This window comes from Chanodichthys erythropterus, chromosome 24 (genome assembly GCF_024489055.1).
Source record: "Chanodichthys erythropterus isolate Z2021 chromosome 24, ASM2448905v1, whole genome shotgun sequence".
Classification (NCBI taxonomy): domain Eukaryota; kingdom Metazoa; phylum Chordata; class Actinopteri; order Cypriniformes; family Xenocyprididae; genus Chanodichthys; species Chanodichthys erythropterus.
The window spans coordinates 4,334,409-4,356,907 of record NC_090244.1 but is presented as its reverse complement, the minus strand read 5'-3'; the positions used below and the strand labels follow the sequence as shown (position 1 = coordinate 4,356,907).

Genomic DNA, 22,499 nt, shown 5'->3' with positions numbered 1-22,499 from the left:
CGTATGATGTGGACTAAAATTGATTTTCATTGTAATAAATAAACAAAATCAGCTGATGCACATGCGCATACTTACCTGCAAACGCCGCTTCGGCATCGTCTGGGTTCGGCAGGGATTCGGCGATGTCGATGTTTCCCGCTTCTCCCATCACAGTCATCGTGGCGACTTCGGCCTCCGATTCGGTATCCGAACCCACAGCCTCTCCCGCGGACGCGCTCTCGGACGCGTCGCCCAGCTCGAGTGCTTTCGCCGCCGGTTCAGTCGCGTCCATTTCAAAACAGCGGCGCACGAAAGCAGCCGAAATTATCCGAAGGATTGTCGAGAGGTGCAAGTCCCTCACGATTTGTAAATGTGCAGGTATCCAAGAAGCGCTTAGTCAACCTGCACGAATAGATTATGGATTTATTAAAACGAATTGTCTTCGAGTACAAAAGAATAGAAAATGGTTGCAGGATAATGGCCTCCGAGTGCCTTTACTGGGGACGGGTATCAACACAGGAAGGAGAGCAAGCGGAAATTACCGAATCAAAACGGAAATTACCGAAAGAAGACGACGTAGTACGAAACTACTATTGACAACAACGTGATTTGCAGTGATACAAATGTAGAGTTCTGAAAGTTGCTCCAAGTTTTGTGGTTTTAAAAATTATTTGAACATTTTATTTAAATCCTTGAAACATCTGAAAGAAAAAGAAAAGAAATCTTTAATTTCTAAATTACTTTATTTCAAATTACTTTATTTCTTTATGTCTATTATATTAAGAGATATAATAAAAAACTTCAAATTGTTCCCATAATCTTCAAATATCCCATGAACAAACAAAAGAAAGAAAAATCTATTTTTATATGAATAAAAACATTACAATAATTAATATTACTGAATAGAGTGATATAAAATCAGAATTGCAAGATAGTCAGAATTGCGAGTTATAGTCAGAATTGCAAGTTATAAAGTCAGAATTGCGAAATATAGTCAGAATTGCGAGTTATAAAGTCAATATTGCGAGTTATAAAGTCAGAATTGTGAAATATAAAGTCAGAATTGCGATATAAAGTCAATATTGCGAAATATAAAGTCAAAATTGCAAGTTATAAAGTCAGAATTGCGAAATATAGTCAGAATTGCGAAATATAAAGTCAGAATTGCGAGTTATAAAGTCAGAATTGCGAGTTATAAAGTCAGAATTGTGAAATATAAAGTCAGAATTGCGAGTTATAAAGTCAGAATTGTGAAATATAAAGTCAGAATTGCGATATAGTCAGAATTGCGAGTTATAAAGTCAGAATTGTGAAATATAAAGTCAGAATTGCGAGTTATAAAGTCAGAATTGTGAAATATAAAGTCAGAATTGCAATATAAAGTCGATATTGCGAAATATAAAGTCAGAATTACGAGTTATAAAGTCAGAATTGCGAGTTATAAAGTCAGAATTGTGAAATATAAAGTCAGAATTGCGAGTTATAAAGTCAGAATTGTGAAATATAAAGTCAGAATTGTGAGTTATAAAGTCAGAATTGTGAAATATAAAGTCAGAATTGCGATATAAAGTCGATATTGCGAAATATAAAGTCAGAATTGCGATATAAAGTCGATATTGCGAAATATAAAGTCAGAATTGTGATATAAAGTCAGAATTGCGATATAAAGTCAGAATTGCGAAATATAAAGTCAGAATTGCGATATAAAGTCAGAATTGTGATATAAAGTCAGAATTGCGATATAGTCAGAATTGCGAAATATAAAGTCAGAATTGCGAGTTATAAAGTCATAATTGCGAGTCATAGTCAGAATTGCGAGTTATAAAGTCAGAATTGCTAGTTATAAAGTCAGAATTGCGAGTTGTAAAGTCAGAATTGCGAGTTATAAAGTCAGAATTGTGAAATATAAAGTCAGAATTGCGAGTTATAAAGTCAGAATTGCGAGTTGTAAAGTCAGAATTGCGAGTTATAAAGTCAGAATTGTGAAATATAAAGTCAGAATTGCGAGTTACAAAGTCAGAATTGTGAAATATAGTCAGAATTGTGATATAAAGTCAGAATTGCGATATAGTCAGAATTGCAAAATATAAAGTCAGAATTGCGAGTTATAAAGTCAGAATTACGAGTTATAAAGTCAGAATTGCGAGTTGTAAAGTCAGAATTGCAAGTTGTAAAGTCAGAATTGTGAAATATAAAGTCAGAATTACGAGTTATAAAGTCAGAATTGCGAGTTATAAAGTCAGAATTGTGAAATATAAAGTCAGAATTGCGAGTTATAAAGTCAGAATTGTGAAATATAAAGTCAGAATTGCGATATAGTCAGAATTGCGAGTTATAAAGTCAGAATTGTGAAATATAAAGTCAGAATTGCGAGTTATAAAGTCAGAATTGCGAAATATAGTCAGAATTGCGATATAAAGTCAGAATTGCGAGTTATAAAGTCAGAATTGCGAAATATAAAGTCAAAATTGCGAGTTATAAAGTCAGAATTGTGAAATATAAAGTCAGAATTGCGAAATATAGTCAGAATTGCGATATAAAGTCAATATTGCGAGTTATAAAGTCAGAATTGTGAAATATAAAGTCAGAATTGCGATATAAAGTCAATATTGCGAAATATAAAGTCAAAATTGCAAGTTATAAAGTCAGAATTGCGAAATATAGTCAGAATTGCGAAATATAAAGTCAGAATTGCGAGTTATAAAGTCAGAATTGCGAGTTATAAAGTCAGAATTGTGAAATATAAAGTCAGAATTGCGAGTTATAAAGTCAGAATTGTGAAATATAAAGTCAGAATTGCGATATAGTCAGAATTGCGAGTTATAAAGTCAGAATTGTGAAATATAAAGTCAGAATTGCGAGTTATAAAGTCAGAATTGTGAAATATAAAGTCAGAATTGCAATATAAAGTCGATATTGCGAAATATAAAGTCAGAATTACGAGTTATAAAGTCAGAATTGCGAGTTATAAAGTCAGAATTGTGAAATATAAAGTCAGAATTGCGAGTTATAAAGTCAGAATTGTGAAATATAAAGTCAGAATTGTGAGTTATAAAGTCAGAATTGTGAAATATAAAGTCAGAATTGCGATATAAAGTCGATATTGCGAAATATAAAGTCAGAATTGCGATATAAAGTCGATATTGCGAAATATAAAGTCAGAATTGTGATATAAAGTCAGAATTGCGATATAAAGTCAGAATTGCGAAATATAAAGTCAGAATTGCGATATAAAGTCAGAATTGTGATATAAAGTCAGAATTGCGATATAGTCAGAATTGCGAAATATAAAGTCAGAATTGCGAGTTATAAAGTCATAATTGCGAGTCATAGTCAGAATTGCGAGTTATAAAGTCAGAATTGCTAGTTATAAAGTCAGAATTGCGAGTTGTAAAGTCAGAATTGCGAGTTATAAAGTCAGAATTGTGAAATATAAAGTCAGAATTGCGAGTTATAAAGTCAGAATTGCGAGTTGTAAAGTCAGAATTGCGAGTTATAAAGTCAGAATTGTGAAATATAAAGTCAGAATTGCGAGTTACAAAGTCAGAATTGTGAAATATAGTCAGAATTGTGATATAAAGTCAGAATTGCGATATAGTCAGAATTGCAAAATATAAAGTCAGAATTGCGAGTTATAAAGTCAGAATTACGAGTTATAAAGTCAGAATTGCGAGTTGTAAAGTCAGAATTGCAAGTTGTAAAGTCAGAATTGTGAAATATAAAGTCAGAATTACGAGTTATAAAGTCAGAATTGCGAGTTATAAAGTCAGAATTGTGAAATATAAAGTCAGAATTGCGAGTTATAAAGTCAGAATTGTGAAATATAAAGTCAGAATTGTGAGTTATAAAGTCAGAATTGTGAAATATAAAGTCAGAATTGCGATATAAAGTCGATATTGCGAAATATAAAGTCAGAATTGCGATATAAAGTCGATATTGCGAAATATAAAGTCAGAATTGTGATATAAAGTCAGAATTGCGATATAAAGTCAGAATTGCGAGTTATAAAGTCAGAATTGTGAAATATAAAGTCAGAATTGTGAGTTATAAAGTCAGAATTGTGAAATATAAAGTCAGAATTGCGATATAAAGTCGATATTGCGAAATATAAAGTCAGAATTGCGATATAAAGTCGATATTGCGAAATATAGTCAGAATTGTGATATAAAGTCAGAATTGCGATATAAAGTCAGAATTGCGAGTTATAAAGTCAGAATTGTGAAATATAAAGTCAGAATTGTGAGTTATAAAGTCAGAATTGTGAAATATAAAGTCAGAATTGCGATATAAAGTCGATATTGCGAAATATAAAGTCAGAATTGCGATATAAAGTCAGAATTGTGATATAAAGTCAGAATTGCGATATAGTCAGAATTGCAAAATATAAAGTCAGAATTGCGAGTTATAAAGTCAGAATTGTGAAATATAAAGTCAGAATTGCGATATAAAGTCGATATTGCGAAATATAAAGTCAGAATTGTGATATAAAGTCAGAATTGCGATATAGTCAGAATTGCGAAATATAGAGTCAGAATTGTGAAATATAAAGTCAGAATTGCGAGTTATAAAGTCAGAATTGTGAAATATAAAGTCAGAATTGCGATATAAAGTCGATATTGCGAAATATAAAGTCAGAATTGCGATATAAAGTCAGAATTGTGATATAAAGTCAGAATTGCGATATAGTCAGAATTGCAAAATATAAAGTCAGAATTGCGAGTTATAAAGTCAGAATTGTGAAATATAAAGTCAGAATTGCGATATAAAGTCGATATTGCGAAATATAAAGTCAGAATTGCGATATAAAGTCAGAATTGTGATATAAAGTCAGAATTGCGATATAGTCAGAATTGCAAAATATAAAGTCAGAATTGCGAGTTATAAAGTCAGAATTACGAGTTATAAAGTCAGAATTGCGAGTTGTAAAGTCAGAATTGCGAGTTATAAAGTCAGAATTGTGAAATATAAAGTCAGAATTGCGATATAAAGTCGATATTGCAAAATATAAAGTCAGAATTGCGATATAAAGTCAGAATTGTGATATAAAGTCAGAATTGCGATATAGTCAGAATTGCGAAATATAAAGTCAGAATTGCGAGTTATAAAGTCATAATTGCGAGGCATAGTCAGAATTGCGAGTTATAAAGTCAGAATTGCTAGTTATAAAGTCAGAATTGCGAGTTGTAAAGTCAGAATTGCGAGTTATAAAGTCAGAATTGTGAAATATAAAGTCAGAATTGCGAGTTATAAAGTCAGAATTGCGAGTTGTAAAGTCAGAATTGCGAGTTATAAAGTCAGAATTGTGAAATATAAAGTCAGAATTGCGAGTTACAAAGTCAGAATTGTGAAATATAGTCAGAATTGTGATATAAAGTCAGAATTGCGATATAGTCAGAATTGCAAAATATAAAGTCAGAATTGCGAGTTATAAAGTCAGAATTACGAGTTATAAAGTCAGAATTGCGAGTTGTAAAGTCAGAATTGCAAGTTGTAAAGTCAGAATTGTGAAATATAAAGTCAGAATTGCGAGTTATAAAGTCAGAATTGTGAAATATAAAGTCAGAATTGCGAGATATAAAGTCAGAATTGCGAGTTATAAAGTCAGAATTGTGAAATATAAAGTCAGAATTGCGATATAAAGTCGATATTGCGAAATATAAAGTCAGAATTGCGATATAAAGTCAGAATTGCGATATAGTCAGAATTGCAAAATATAAAGTCAGAATTGCGAGTTATAAAGTCAGAATTGCGAAATTTAAAGTCAGAATTGCGAGTTATAAAGTCATAATTGCGAGTTATAGTCAGAATTGCGAGTTATAAAGTCAGAATTGTGAGTTATAAAGTCAGAATTGCGAGTTGTAAAGTCAGAATTGCGAGTTATAATGTCAGAATTGCGAAATATAAAGTCAGAATTGTGAAGTATAAAGTCAGAATTGCGAGTCTTAAAGTCAGAATTGTGAAATATAAAGTCAGAATTGCGAGTTATAAAGTCAGAATTGTGAAATATAAAGTCAGAATTGCGAGTTATAAAGTCAGAATTGTGATATAAAGTCGATATTGCGAAATATAAAGTCAGAATTGTGAGATAAGAAGTCAGAATTACCTTTTTTATTTATTTTTTATTTTGTGGTGGAAACAAGTTTCCATACTGTATATTTATTACAAAATTGATTGACGGAAATAACCCCCAAAAAATTACAATTACCATATCAACAATTTTATTGTAAACAGATTTGTCAGTATTCCCAGAGTATACTGTGATTCATGCAATAATAATAATATAATTCAAATATTTGGCTTTATTACAGTAAATTATTACAGTATTTTTTAAATATACCATACAAGTATAAAGTATTCGAGTCTTGATAAAGCATTCTATTCCAAAACTTTGGAAGAAAACCCCATACACAAACAAACACCAGACAGCTAGTTTGTGACGTGGATCATCAGACCGGCCAGCAGGACAAACTGGAGTTCAGTTTACGGATCTGACCAGGCTGCCGTAGAAACGTCACTGACTGTCCTGTGGACAACAATTCATAAAAACAATTCATTTCAAGAGAAAATACATCGCCATAGCAAACATCGTTCATTACTATTCATCATCTGTTTATGCCTATTTATTACCTGGAATGAGTGGGATTGTAGTTCCAGTATTCAGGACAAGTTCAAGAGCGGACGGCTCTTTACTCCCAGACTTCATCACTTCCACACTCACTTCCGCACTCGTTACCAACCAGTCCATCTTGTTGCCAAGATAAGTCACACCTTTCACTCTGAGTGCATCAACGTCCTGCGGGATCAACGGAGCAAAGGCGAGATGCTCCTTCTGCACTCTGTGTGACACGGGAAAGGGACAAGACACAGAATGAAGTCCAGATGTGATAAAGCCACTTTCTCTTCAAGCTGGCAGTGATTTTATCACCTGAAGCCAGTGTAGCCAAACAACACCGCCTGCAGAAAGCCGCCCATCCCGGTGAGGAAGTTCACACATCCAGAGCCATCAGCCGACTCACTCCACACCTGCACAAAGAGAGATTCATACATGTTTTCTTTTACAGAAATCGCTTTTTAAGAACTACAACGAGCATACAAATACAGAAAATGTGCATACTATGCATAGCATACCAAAAATAAAAGGTAAATAGTATGCAAATATAGTATGAGACATGTAGCATCCACAGAGAGAGGGGTGGAACGAACCTGAAAGGGTGTCTGGATATTTCTGAAGCATTTCTGCAGAAGGTTTTGGGCTTTTTCAGACTCTCCAAGTTCAAGCCAACCCAAAGCAAACATGCCCTACAAACAGACACACACATAGACACATATTTCACTTCCTGCACAAATAGAAATAGAAAATATACTGTGCAAACTATATATACGCATCTCACACAGAGCATGATGGGCATAGTGTGTGACTTACCCATGTCATGGCTGGTCCGAGCGGATCTGTGACGGCCTCATATGCTTGCAGATCATTGCGTCTGACCTCTGGGGTCATGGGGAGGGCCAGTGGGTATCCGAGCAACACTGCGTCTGCCTGCTTGACCGGATTTCCTGTGGAATATGAAGTACCTTCAGAGCCTTTTACAAGACAAGTATACACTAGCTTAAAAAAAGTATTACTATGCATTTTAGGTTGTACAATAAAACGTGAAAATATCCTGTGTTCACCACAGACCTAATTTCAGACATTTAACCAAAAACCCATTGACTCTGGGATGAGGGAACAGGAAGTTCTAATTTCTGGGTTTTAGGAAAGGTGAATCTAGCATATGATTGTAATGATTACTACAACACGAACATGAAGCTGATGAGGGCATCTTACCCTGCAAGTAGCCGTCAAACTCTGGGTGATACTTCAGTTCTGGGTCAAAGGGAATTTTGATCTTATCAGCAGTGTCCTGCCATTCGGGAGGAGCCGTCTGCGCTAACAGGCCGCACAACTCCACGGCAAACTGAAGACTTAATATTAGAGAGAACCAAAGAAAGATATCCAAAAGTAATAGCACACAATCTATCACACAATTTGAGGCATCATTCATGTCTGTAGCATTAACAGTTTAGCACTGAGGGTGAAGGATTTGTTCAAATCACTAACCCTCAGTATGAGTGATTATGTACTCAAACACACACCTGCTTTGGGCGACAGCATTGGTGAACACTGAATTGGTAACAGTGAAGTAGTACTCATCAGGAGGAATCACACCTAATGTACAAACAACACGAAACCTCACAAAGAAGACATTTGGCAAGTTAACACTGGTTCTAATGTGTCATTTCACTTTCCCATACAAATATAAATATATATATATAAATATATATATATTTAATAAAAATAAATACTAATTAATAAATTACATACATATAATATATTTATGAGTATTTATTTTATTATATATATATATTTATATAAATATATATTTATATATATTTAATAAAATAAATACTAATTAATAAATTACACACACACACACACACACACACACATATATATATATATATATATATATATATATATATATTTATTTAATAAAAATATATACAAATTAATAAGTTACATATATATAATATATTTATTAGTATTTATTTTATTATATATGTATATATTAGTATTTATTTTATTTAATATAAATAATATTTATATATTATATATTTATATAAATAATAAATAAATACTAATATATATATATGTGTATATATATATAATTTATTAGTAGTATTTTATTTTATATATAATAAAATAAATACTAATATGATTTAATAATATTTATTTTATTTATTATATATTTATTATTTTTCAAACCCTTAATGTACCATAAAAAAGTATACATCATGAAAAACTGTAACATGATGTAAATTCAAAGCATTCAGTGCTACTTCAGTCATTATCTGAATACATGCATGACAAATGATGTGATGACCAGTGTTGTTTTAGTATTGTTTATTTACAATTACATAATATACTATATAATATACTATTTTACACTATATAATAGTTTTTTTATTAATATTTTGATTTAGCTTTTATTTTGATATTTTAAGTTTTCATTTAAACTTTAATTTAGTAATCTAAGTAATTTAGTTTTTTTGTTATTTGTTTTTGCAAATTTATTAAGTTTATACTTAATATTACTTTTTAGGCTTGATGTATTTTTATTCAGTTTTAGTTTATATTTATTTCCAGTTAGTAATATATATATATATATATATATATACACTATCGTTCAAAAGTTTGGGGTCAGTAAGATTTTTTTAATGTTTTAAAATAAGTATCTTCTGCTCGCTAAGCCTGCATTTATTTGATTAAATGTACAAACAAAAACTGTTGTGAAAACTATTGTGACATATTATTCCAATTTAAAACAGCTGTTTTCTATGTCAATATATAGTAAAGTGTAATTTATTCCTGTAATCAAAGCTGAATTTTCAGCATCATTACTCCAGTCTTCAGTGTCACATGATCCTTCAGAAATCATTCTAATATGATGATTTGATGCTCAAGAAATATTCATTATTATTATCAATGTTGAAAACAGTTGTGTACAAATTTTTTTCAAAATTCTTTGATGAATAGAAAGTTCAAAAGAACATCATTTATTTAAAATAGAATATTTTCTAACATTATAATTGTCTTTACTGTAACTTTTGATCAGTTTAACTCATCCTTGATGAATAAAAGTATTGATTAATTTTATTTCTATCCCCCAAAAATAACATTTAAATTCTTACTGACCCCAAACTTTTGAACGGTAGTGTTTAATGTTACAAAAGATTAGATTTCAGACAAATGCTGTTCTTTTGAACTTTCTTTTCATCATAGCATCATGAAATAAAAATGTAAATAACTGTTTTCAACATTGATAATAATCATGAATGTTTCTTGAGCAGTAAATCATCATATTAGAATGATTTCTGAAGGATCATGTGACACTGAAGACTGGAGTAATGATGCTGAAAATTCAGCTTTGATCACAGGAATAAATTACATTTTACTGTATAATGACATAGAAAACAGCTGTTTTAAATAGGAATAATATTTCACAATATTACTGTTTTTGTTTGTATATTTAATCAAATAAATGCAGGCTTCTTGAGAAGAAGATACTTCTTTTAAAACATTAAAAAAATCTTACTGACCCCAAACTTTTGAACGGTAGTGTATGTGTGTGTGTTTTATTTTAGATAATAACCCTGGTCATGACTGATGATGTCAATGTTTACCTTTGATATGGTACTGCTGGTCATATGCGTCCCATGTGACCCGTGAAACCCAGTAATCAGCCACGCCCCACACTACCTCACTGCCCCGCCCTTCCTTGAACATCTCCAGGTCCTGTGTGACGGATGAGGCACAGAAGATGCATTTCTCGTACAGGTGTCGGAGTGTTTGTGTGTGTATCATCTGTACCTGTGTGAGATAGAAGTACTGCTGGAAAGCCAGAACCACGTCTCCATTGATGTGGATCTCCTGCTGCGCATAAATGTCCTCTGGACAAACGTCATGGCCCGTTACCGCACTCTCCCATGCAAACTTCAATCCCTAATTAAATGGGAAGGAAAACTGTATATAAAGCTGCAGATAATTCAAGAACATCATCCGATTACCCACTGTACCTTGTAACCCATCTGCTGGGCATTTGCTCGGGCACCTTCTACTGTTCTCACACGGTATTCCAGAACAGCCCTGGCCAGACTGGGATAAAAGAGGGCAACATTGGGGTACATCCATGTGTCCTGCAGCCAAAATAAAAATCTTCATAAGTCTCATGAATTGAGAAATCAACTTTTCCTTGAGCTTTTGATATATAAGAGGTCTGTAAGAATATCCTGTAAGTTTCAGAACTGAAAACTTCCTTGTTAGTCCAATAAACGCTTTTATTGACACCAGACCCAGCGAACGACTCGATCCGTAATGTGCCTATCTATAGGTGAAACCCCGCCTCCACAGAAGAAATCAACGCCTACTTCATCATTGCATCGTTAGCCCCGCCCACTGACATGTTAGTGAGAGAAGAGCGATACAGGACTAAAATAACATTAACTTTCAAAGGATCCTAATGCAGGAATATGGTTATTTTCAGCAATGTGAATGTCTCAGTTGAGCTTTATTTATTTGTATTCGGTACATTTCACTGTGGATTCATTGGTAAATCAATCGCATTTCGGCGCAAACAGACTTTTATGATATGAACTCGACAGTAATGCAACAACATGTCAGTAACTGTGTTCATTCTGATGCCTGATCTGATATTAATGATTCATGTACAGTCAGATAATCAAATAATCTGATATTTAAAAGGGCGATTACATTATATAAAGAAAGCAATCAAAGAACGCTCCCTTTACAATCGCTGGAGCTGTCAATCAAACAGCGCAAGTTTATCCGTGACTGAGTTCTGGACTCGTGCCAAAACTCCCGTTTTATTCAACGAATCTCTTAGTTACATCGAGTTTGCACTGTTCGTTATGATGAAAGCATTCATTAGTGTGCAGAAACTGAGTTGCAATGACAAGATCATGTGCTCTACATCACGTCTGTGATTGGCTACAATGTTCATCACTGCAACCTTTCATGCCACAATCTCAATATAATGCCATAAATCTAAATATAATGCAGCACTTTTCACGATTAGTTAAACTTGAGAGCTGTAATAGTAAAAACGCGCTAAAAGAGAGAATAATAATTGCCTATTTCAAATGGAAAGATGTCAGCCAATCACAGCAGTGGGCGTTTCCACTGAAGTCTCACAGCAGACACGCCCATTAAAACAGAACGTTCAAATCTGAGGGCTAGAATCAGGGTAGCAAAAATGCCTTTTATTTCTAATTTATTACAATTTTTGATGTAAAATTATAAGTGCACACCATGAAACATTATAAAACAACGCAGTTCATGTGTTGTGTTTAAGTCATCCTGAAATCAAAATTGACAATTCATTTATTATAAACGATTCATCCACGCACATAATTTTTTTAAAATTCAGGTTCCTCTGTAATCTTCAATCAAAATAACTTTCCCTTTGTCTTCTCTTCTCTGATGACGTGTTTACTGACAACCTGTCACTCACCTGAGATCCACCAATTGCAAACCACAACCATCCAATCAATTCCTCATGAACGAAATCACCCCGCCCTACATTTGTTCTTGTTTGAGAAGCAGTTTCACTTGCATCGTAATATTGCAATCATGCCGACTTTGAACTCACCTGGTCCCAGAACACATGCCCGTGGTAATCCTCATCTATGCTCCCGTTCGACAAACCCCCAGGACTGACCCCTCCAAACACAAACTCCTCACTTGGAGATGGGAACGAACTGAGGAGATAAAACATGCAGCCAATCAGAGCACGGTTCAGGGTGTGTGCTCCCACAACCTCAATGCTGCTCCCCTTCCAAAGCTCCGCCCAACTCCTCATGTGGGAGGGGCGTAAGTCACCAGTATCAATAAGCCCCAGACCAGTATCAAAGCACAATTTGGCGCTCTCGTCGCTCCCGGCAAGGGCAACCAGGAAAACCCAACTGGACTGGTTCTGGTCGGGTGGGAGGGTAAGAGTAGATGCGATGGGCATCCAGATCAGGTGCACAAATGGACGGATTCCTCCAGGAATCTCTGAAGAGATGGTCTGCCCAAAAATATGCCTGAAGAGAAGAAAGGGTCTGGTGACACATGTAGTGTTTATGTGTGTTCGACTTCACTGATAGGCGTCTGACATGAAGCGGTGCAAGTTAGAAATTTAAAATGGAGTCGTCAATGGAGTGGGCGGGGCTAAATAGCTCTTTTATGATTGGTGGATGGGTAATGTAGTTTTTCTCAGTTTTTAAACTCTTCCACGACTGCAAATCCAGCCTCAGCCGAAGTCAAACACACCAATTGCAATTCAGTGTGCAAATAAATACAAGAAAGACGTCCAATTGCAATTCAGGATGCAAATATTATAAAGCGGATGTACCTCCCACCCTTGTAGTCTGGTGCATTCTGGAAAACAATATCATCGCTTTGGGATTTGAAAGAACTCTCTAGCTGAATCGTGATTGGTTCAGTGCTGCTTTCAGAGCGTTTAAGGTGAACTTCCATGACCAGAAGGTTTGAATGCTGCCGGTGAGCGTACAAAACCTGAGTGTATTCGAAATGAGGCTCGACCATGGTATGAGAGAAAATACCTGATACAGAAAGAGAGAGTCATGTAGTATATGTTTAAAAGCAGTGTTACATGTGTGTGTGTGTGTGTGTGTGCTAACCTTTGTACATGTCTAACTCGTACATGTGTTCTCCCACTTCTGCCGTCTTCACTTGAACTGCTAATGGACATGGAATGTTGCCACGGTGACAAGTCCCGCCTTCACCGTTATAAACCCCGCCCATATGCATCATTGAATCAAACACTCTCCATCCCAGAAGCCCGTTGGCCAGCGGCGGCATGAAGCGAGGGTCAGAGGGCAGAGAGCCAACGCTGAAGATGTAGTTAGGGTCAGAGGTCATTTTTGGGCAATTCTCCTGTCTGTCAAAATAAAAACATATGGAAAAGATGAGGAAAGAGATGATGTGTAACTTAGATGCAGGAAGCATTTGACATCATGTGACAAGAACCATAAAACGACCATAAAACTGAAAATTATATCAGATATTTATATATATATATATATATATATATATATATATATATATATATATATATATATATATATATATATATATTAATTTTTTGAAGTTTTATTAAGTGTTAAGAATGAGATTATGTGGTTTTTATAATCAATTAACACTGCTTTTGTCATTTTTTACAAGATGGACAAAATTTGTCAACAAAAAAGTCATTCGGTATAACCAAAATTTTGGTTATACCGAATGACGATATTTTCAAACACTGCTAACAAGCTGATATCTAGCTAGCTAGAAAAAGGACAATCAACCATTTTATATTTAGTACAAGTTTTTAAAATATTACAACTTTTTCCATGTTTTATAGCGGTTGTACCGGATGACCTGATGTTTCGGGACATGCGTATGAGCAAAAACATGAATTTTTCAAATAGTTAAAAGAGAGTTAGTTACTTTGCTTCACAACCATGTGATCCTTTGCAGGTGTCTGAATGATGTCACATCCTGTCACATGATATTGACCACATGACTTGATCCAAAATGGTCCCTTTATATTGGTTACTCCGAATGACATCAATGAAATTCATTTTTTCCGGACATTATTTCTCATAATAAAGCAACGACTTCTACACATAATTTTAATACCATTTTGCACTATGTTGATATATGATGTTATAAAATCATGCCAGAATAAAGAATATATACATTTATTACATTTTAAGATATTTCAGTCACAAATGAAATGGCTAATCTTTAAAATACCTTTATATGTAGCAAAATATAATTATGGATTCAATAAAAGAGATCTAGTTGTACTACCTCACATACTTTGGATGTCATATCTTTGTTTTTTATTATTATTAAGGCCTTTGGACAAAAAAAAAAAAATACTTTCATATTCTTTCAAAATTACATGTGGTCTTTTTCTTATTTTTACATGTTTTTGTGAGTTTTACCCCTATACTTTTACTGTAAAACCCGTGACAACTACACCGTGAGCAAAATAAAAGCTTCACCCATGCAAGAACACATCGCTGGGATCTCAAACGACTCACTTTGACTAACCATCACATCTAGGATGTTACATATTTAACAGAAACATGGTTTTATGATAAAACTTCAGTACTTACTGATGGATATCAAATATATGTTGAGTCCCTGTGCGGACGGACGCGGAGCAACAGTCATGTGACTGGAAAGGGCGGGGTATTACGCGCGAACGGCGTCTCTGATTGGTCAGATACGTGATCCCTTCTTAAAAATACAAGAAGTTGAAAATAGTTAATATTAGAAACGGGAACGAAATGTATCCTGCGTTATAATATAAAAACAGCCTTTCTATGGTGATTCGCTTTTAAATGGGTCATATTATGAGTTTTTTGGTTCCCTCTGGAGGGAAAAGCCGTTTTCAAGTAAAATAGTGGTCAGAAAACATAACGATTCCCCAAATATGATAATCCTCATTTGATCCATACATTTAAAAGGCATCTTTTATAGCTAAACACTTAATTTATACACTGAAAAATTAATATTATAAATCCAATATTAGTTTCTATTAAGTTACATTATTATTATACATTTTTATATTTTTTACCTCACTATATTTATGTATTTGTTTTATTTATATTATTGTAATCTAATTTATATTATTCAAAATTGTATTTCTTTATTTTAATCTAATTTAATATATTTAAGTTTTTTTTTTTAATCACATTTTATTTATTTACTTTTTTTAACAGTTTCTCTGCAGTTTGAAAAACCCTGACATAAAGAACACCTTGTCACCTCCAGGCAACATGGTCTATTTTATTTTGTTTTTAATAAAATAAGGCACCAGTTGATTGATGAAATGTATCTCAGGACAGAATAACTCAAATAGTAATCAATAAAAGTGAAAAAAAAGACCAAAACATGACGAACAGGGGTCCATTTTGTGTCCTGTTTCAGCGCATGTCACATGACTCCATATTTTCTCCAATGAAAAGTGCTTTTTTCACTTGTTTGCATCCATTTAATCACCCACAAAAAATATGTGTCACCTTCACTGGCAAGTATTTTAAGAACCTTACATTATATATCATCATCAAATGTTTTAGAGAAAATAACAAAAAACTGTGTTGCCTCAAGGCAACTTTGTACCATAATGGAATCGCATAAGGCCATACAGGTTTGAATACAAATATATTATATTTGTAAGGAAAAGAGTTAGAATGATCTAAATATGTTGGCATTTTCACATGATTTTGTAATGCACTTATAAGAATAGTAATTCACATACTATATCTGCATATATTATGATCTGCACATTTTCTATAGCACTTCAGAAAGGTATAAAACACAGTTGATGAGGAAGATGAAATCATAATGACAATCTGTCAGGGAGAGATGGAGATGAGGATGAAGATGGATATGATAATTTGATATAATAACATAATAATATGATGGTTTGGTGTAGCACTATGGTACAATGTTGCCAGAGGGCAACAGCTGGATATAAAATGTTACTTTTTATTAAATAAAAAAACTTTTAATACATTAAAAACTAGATAAATTTGTTTGTTCAAGTGTCTAGTTAAAGAAATTGAGGTTTTCAATAAATATATTTCTTTTTCCTACATGAAAATGCCAAATTTTTCCATTGTGGTACAATGTTGCCTCGAGGCAACAAACTTATAAAAATTAAAAATGTATGAAAATGTTTATTGATATTGTTAAAGTGTCCAATTTTAAGCAGGAAAAACAACACAAATATTTTTTTTCCTCATTGATATCATATTGCCTACCGTAGAGGGTTAAAATTCATATGGTATGATCATTATTTATGTCGTAGAACAAATCGTGAACGTTGCATCAAGTAAATGTTGACATTGGGGAACTCTTGCAGCTCTTGGTCATGACACTCTTCAGCCTCTAGATGGCGCCAAACTCTGTTCCGTTTCCCTTTGGCAGCGTGCCGGAGTTTGGGGTTCCAGACCCTGGGAAAAGAGCAGCTTTACCCTTATAAGGCCGCAATCCATCCGCTCCAGACTTTCCCTCTCCGCCCTCCCTTCCTCTCTCTCTCTAGGCCGCAGGGATATTTACAGCAAGACTGTCTCTGCGTACCTTATTAGGAGCTGTCCTTGTTGTCAGTGTATATGTAGATGAGACAAACAGATGAGAAGATGGCATTCATTCTCAAGGGTCAGTCAGTGTTTTGCCAAAGGTAACGAGGCAAATGTCTGGTCCGTGCAGCACGTGTGGCGTTCAGAAGAGACAATTAACGTTTTCTAACCCTCATGTTTCCTCTTATTGTTCTCTGACTTTCTAAACCAGGTGAAGAAGGCGGCTTAATGAATCATTTTGCCTTTCGATCTCACACGGTCCAGTTTTACTGTAACTTCCTGTCCTTCTCTCTGAGGGAATGTTAGATCCATTATTCCAGCTGTTCTTTTTTTCCTCTCTCTCTCTCTCTCTCTCTCTCTCTCTCTGATGATGAGGGACATCTGGTAGACATGCACACAGGCATTAGGGAGAGCTGGTGAATCAGACAGACTGGCTGTAGCCCACTGACAACTTAATAACTGCTGCTAAAATTGAATCAAACACGATTACGGTGGCCAAAACTACTGAATCAAATCTTCAAATTTAACGTTTGAACGTTAAACCTCCGAAGATGTTTGAATCAAAAGTATTCTGAAAGGAATGCATATTAACAAATGTTCAAATGTGTGCATTGTCTAAAAAAAAAATGCTGAAGGAACTTTTGAATCAAACGCTCACGTGCGCCTGTGATGCCCGCGAAAAACGATGTCCTGAATTAGATCTTAAAATAAAACTTTTAACTGTTCACAAATTTATCGTCTGCGGGCTGGTCAAATAATGCAGAATTTCACGAATTCTTATTAGAATGTTCAAATAATACCCAACAATTTCGAATTGAAGGTTTGAATCAAACGTTCTAAGACACTTATCATCAAAAATGCTAAATCGAACGTTCAAATGTGTGAATGATGTCATATGCTAAATAGAATTTTCAGTTTAAACTTTCGAACACGTTTTTAAAATGCTGAATTGAAAGTTCCAAGTGAAACGCGCTTGGAATTTGGAAGCTATGCAATATGCAATTATGATGGTCATAACGCAGAATTAAATGTTCAGATGCATGAAGCATTACTTTCAAAACAGACGTTCATCACCTGAAAATAGCAAATGTTCTGATCTCACCCAAAAATACTGAACTGAAAGTTTGCAGAATGTTCAATTCAAATGTTTAAATGACCAAAAATGCTACATTGAAAGTTCGAATCAAAAGTACACACACATATGGCCAAACAATATTGAATGTACAAATGTGTGTATGATGTCAACAAATGGTACCTAAAATTTTCAATTTAAATGTTTGAACATTTTATGGGCAAAAATCGAAAGTTCAAATCAATCAAACTCACTTATAATGAACAAACAAAATCAAAAAAATGCAGTGATGCATAAAAACTGTCCAAATAAAGCATCTAAATTTGGCTAAAATGCTGAACCAACACGTTTCTAACACATTTTATGGCCTAAAATGCTAAATTGAAAGTTCCAAATCAAACACGCTTATTACGAATCATTTGAATCAAAGAACGCACGATTCCCAAAAATGATGATTTGGTCAAAAATACATAATTACATGTAGCCTATTCATCATTTAAACGCTAAACAGAACGTTCAATTCAAATGTTTAAATGACCAAAAGTGCTAAATTGAAAGTTTGAATCAAAATTGCATACATAAATATGGTCAAAAATGATATAATGAATGTACAAATGTGTGCATGATGTCCAGAAATGCTACCTAAAATGTTCAATTTAAACGTTCGAACATTTTATGGGAAACAAAAGTTCAAATCAATCAAACGCACTTATGATGAACAAACAACCAACAACAAAAAAATGCAGTGATGCATAAAAACTGTCCAAATCAAGCATTTAAACTTGGCTAAAATGCTGAACCAACATGTTTTATGGCCTAAAATGCTGAATTGAAAGTTCCAAGTCAAACACGCTTATTACGAATCATTGGAATCAAAGTTCGAACGCACATAACATACTCAAAAATGAGGAATTGGAACTTCAAATCAAAAGTATGCAAGTACTAGGATCAATAACGCAGAATTAAATGCTAAATTGCTAAAATGGTAAATGAATGATGAAAAGTCAAAAATACTATATTGAATGTGCAAATGTGTGCATGATGTCCAGAAAGGCTACTTAAAATGTTCAATTAAACTGTTCGAACATTTTATGGGCAAAAATCGAAAGTTCAAAATCAATCAAATGCACTTGTGATGAACAAACAAAATCAAACTGAAAATCTGAATCAAATGTTCAAACACATGATGCATAAAAACTGTCCAAATCAAGCATTTAAAGCTGCAGTGTGTACATTTTAGCGCCATCTAGCAGTGAGGTTGCGAATTGCAACGAATTGCTCAGTCCACCGCTCACCCCTCCCTTTCGAAGCTCACAGAGAAGCTACAGTGGCCGTCACAAAGACAAAGATGTCATCGTCTGACATAGAAGAGAGTAGCCAGTCAAGCAATGAGGTTTCTTCTTACTTCTAACAAAGAACAATCTCTGCTTCTAATAAACCAGACGACTGCTAGCGATACTACTACTTCATGCAAATTCAACGTAGTGATGATGCAAGCTGCCTCTAAAAAAACACCAATGAAGAACAACAACAACAACATAGTGACGAAACACACTCTGTAGCGCAGTTTGTCCATTTAGGGCTACTGTAGAAAACATATCGGCGCAAAATGGCGACTTCCATGTAAGGGGACCCGCTGTGTATGCAGATAGAAATGGCTCATTTTAAAGTAATAAATACATAACGGTCTTTATACACCACTGAAAACATAGTTATGTATATTATATTGCATTTCTGTCAATATTTCCTCCTAAATATTACACACTGGACCTTTAAACTTGGCTAAAATGCTGAACCAAATCAATGTATCAAACAGTGGGACTCGCCTATGACGTCTGAAACATAACGTTAAATTCGAATGTTTGAAAACACATTACATTATGTTTTTTTAAGCACAAATTGCAATCTTCCAGAATAAACCACTGAAGAGAAACCGTAAAACTTCAATAAACAGTCACTAGGCTACAAACACACATTTTATTAAGTGCCAACATTCATTTAATATATTAGAAAAACAACACGTGGAGAAAATAGAGCTGATATCACGTTACAGTTTATAGCGTTATGAGTTCAAAATGCGTAATATTTGTACATTTACACAATAAACAAAAGCCACCGCCCTCGCTTCAGAAGACAACAGGCGCAAGGATGGATCAAACAAGGGTAAAAAACACGAAAATAGACATTTCCGCATTGCTCGCTTTTAAAAAAGATGCATAGCATAACTGGCTGCGAAACAACAGCCCGGCGTGTTTTCGGCAAGCATGAAATCTGCTCCAATGTCAACGAATGATTGTCGAGCTGGTTTGTGGACACTCGAGTGCCATATTCAGACCACCTCTAGTGGAGTTTAGGGTAGAACCTCTCAATCGTGTGTGTGTTTGTGCAAAGATGCAAAAATACTGCAGACTTCAAGCTGCCTGAGACTCGTGGAATGTGTGTGGAGTGTGTGCGCTCACGCTTATGGGAATGTGCATGGTGCACGAGTGCGAGTGTGTGTGTGTGTGTGAGAGAGAGAGAGAGAGAAATCTGAAGCTCTGTTGCATCTCCTCGCTTGCTGGCCTCCTGAGAACATGGATGAAGTTCAAGCACGCCACACGCATACAGTCCTGCAGGAAGGTAAAAGATCACGGCTGAGCGACAGTGACATTCTTTTCTCTGTAGTTCCTCTCCTCCTCTTTTCCCTTCTTTGGCTCTCTGGGGGGGTGAGTGGTGGACAGTTTCTCTTTCTCTCTCTCGGTCTTCTGCTCGTCCTTCTCTCGCTCTATTTGGAGAGTTTGCTGATGACTCTGATGAGCGCGCCGTTCTCATCCTTCAGCCTCTGGTTGTCCGCTCTCAGGTCCCCTAAAACCTGCACAGCAGACACACGGAAGACGAGTTTCTTTTTAAAGGAGCAGCGCACACTAAAATGTCAATTCTGGCATCATTTACTCACACTCATGTCCTTCCAAAGTCAAAATTTTTTTTTTTTTTTCAGGGAACACAAAAGGAGATGTTTTGAATAATGTTCAAGCTGCTGTTTTTCCAAATAATGCAAGAATACAGTGACCAGGGGCTGTAAAACTTCAAACAACTATCTATTATATTATATTTAAAAAAATATAATATATGTTTGATTGGCCACTGACCAGGGACTGTCAATTATATATTCTAAATTGTTAATAAAATTTTAATAATTAATAAAAATAACCAATAATAATTAATAACAATAACAAAAAATGATTAAAGTACATAAATAATGATATACATTAATATATTTAAACAGTAATATACATATATTTAAAATAAAAACATTTATATTTATAATATTGTCATAAAATATGACAATTACATGTCAATTAATATTTTATAAAATTGTATATATGTGTTTGTTTTACATTTACATTTATATTAAATATATATTTATAATGTAGTAATACAACTACATTATACATTAATATATTATGTTTGTTAAGCCACTGAACAGGGACTGTCTATTATAAAATTTATATTATATTATATTATATTATATTAATTATATTAATTATATTATATTATATTATATTATATTATATTATATTATATTATATTATATTATATTATATTATATTATATTATAATATATTATGATTTTGTCAGTTTCAAACTTCGTTTTTGCAGTTATATTATGCTACAAACTAGGGCTGTCAAACGATTAATCGCGATTAATCACATACAAAATAAAAGTTTGAGTTTGCCTAATATATGTGTGTGTACTGTGTGTAATTAATATGTATATATAAATACACACAAATTAATGTATATATTTAAGAGAAATATGTTATTTATGTACAACATATTTTTATGTATATATAATATAAATTATATAAAAATATAAATAAATACATATACATAAAATTTCTCAAATAAATACATGAATATGTTTGTATTTATATATACATAATAATTACAATATTATATTAGGCAAACTCAAACTTTTATTTTGTATGCGATTAATCATTTGATAGCCCGACTACAAACTCTCTGCCAGAACATACAGTATTTGAAGTTTAATATGCAGTTAAATGAAGCAGGACCAATCAGATTTAACTGTGGGAAAAACTAGAAATGGAAACCAGGCAACCATCACAGCTAGTTAGGACAGAAACTCGCATTAACATTGCAGAAGTGTGATTTATCACTTGTGACTTTGTGTCATGCCTGGTGAACATGTAAGGCAAATGCCTTGTTAAACTGGTTTTACTTGTGTTGGCTGTATTGCTCTCAGGCATACAGTATTAAGAGATGCATTCATAACATTTCAGTGGATAGAAATGCTTCAGATCTCCTCTGAACCAATCAGCATCAGAGCTCACTGAAAGAGCCAATCAGAACAAGCCCTCCATGATCATGTGCTCTCACCTTTAACTCCTCTTCCAACTCAGCAGCTCGCCTCTCTAACATCTTTTTCTCCTGAGACAGAGAGAAAACAAGCATGTGGAATGACATCATAAGATTGAAAACTTCCATACAGGAAAATTCCATATGTTTTCCATTACTTCAGTAGAATTTGATGTTCTGTAAACTCACCTTCTTTTCCATTTCCAACAGAGCCGTGCAGTCCGTGAATCTCTCCTGCCTCTGTAACGCACACAAACACAAGTTGAGTGTCAAATATAGTGGTATTTGGGGTCACACTGATATTAGAAGAAAAATATACCAATATCAGTCTTTCTACAGTTCTTGAGTACAACCATTCAAATATGAAAATCTCTGTGTGGTCTATTAT

At 33.9% G+C, this 22,499-nt stretch overlaps 3 protein-coding genes across 12 annotated transcripts in view; all 3 read right to left on the bottom strand.

Annotated features, from left to right (window-relative positions):
• deaf1 (DEAF1 transcription factor) overlaps positions 1-377 on the bottom strand; it is a 30,065-nt gene extending 29,688 nt beyond the window's left edge. For all 7 annotated transcript variants that reach the window (XR_010893904.1, XM_067379402.1, XM_067379400.1 and 4 more), the window contains exon 1: positions 76-377. Coding sequence is in view for 6 of the 7 variants with exons in the window: in XM_067379402.1 (XP_067235503.1) it covers positions 76-271 (196 nt within the window). In the remaining variant the exon portion in view is untranslated. The remainder of the gene's footprint in view (positions 1-75) is intronic.
• Positions 266-14,766, bottom strand: pgghg (protein-glucosylgalactosylhydroxylysine glucosidase). Of its 4 annotated transcripts, none has more exons than XM_067379394.1 (14): positions 14,710-14,766; positions 13,222-13,481; positions 12,933-13,143; positions 12,189-12,621; positions 10,597-10,716; positions 10,204-10,522; positions 8,116-8,188; positions 7,808-7,944; positions 7,403-7,536; positions 7,183-7,278; positions 6,905-7,002; positions 6,607-6,815; positions 6,387-6,502; positions 266-381 (listed from the first exon to the last, which is right to left on the bottom strand). In XM_067379394.1, exons 2-13 carry the CDS (start codon positions 13,460-13,462, stop codon positions 6,426-6,428), a joined length of 2,148 nt encoding a protein of 715 aa, XP_067235495.1. In that variant the 5' UTR covers positions 13,463-13,481; positions 14,710-14,766; the 3' UTR covers positions 266-381; positions 6,387-6,425. The 4 variants fall into 4 exon arrangements, with proteins under 4 accessions (XP_067235495.1, XP_067235496.1, XP_067235497.1 ...); XM_067379395.1 differs by lacking the exon at positions 266-381 and adding an exon at positions 411-680; XM_067379396.1 differs by lacking the exon at positions 266-381 and having other exon boundaries at positions 6,004-6,502; positions 10,204-10,315; positions 10,391-10,522.
• A 4,645-nt stretch (positions 14,767-19,411) lies between these two features.
• Positions 19,412-22,499, bottom strand: part of zmp:0000001167 (protein phosphatase 1 regulatory subunit 12A) — a 31,329-nt gene continuing 28,241 nt past the window's right edge. Inside the window, exons 22-24 of the mRNA XM_067378878.1 lie at positions 22,301-22,351; positions 22,133-22,183; positions 19,412-20,603 (exon numbers count right to left, since the gene is read on the bottom strand). Coding sequence (XP_067234979.1) covers positions 20,517-20,603; positions 22,133-22,183; positions 22,301-22,351 — 189 coding nt within the window. The 3' untranslated portion in view covers positions 19,412-20,516. The remainder of the gene's footprint in view (positions 20,604-22,132; positions 22,184-22,300; positions 22,352-22,499) is intronic.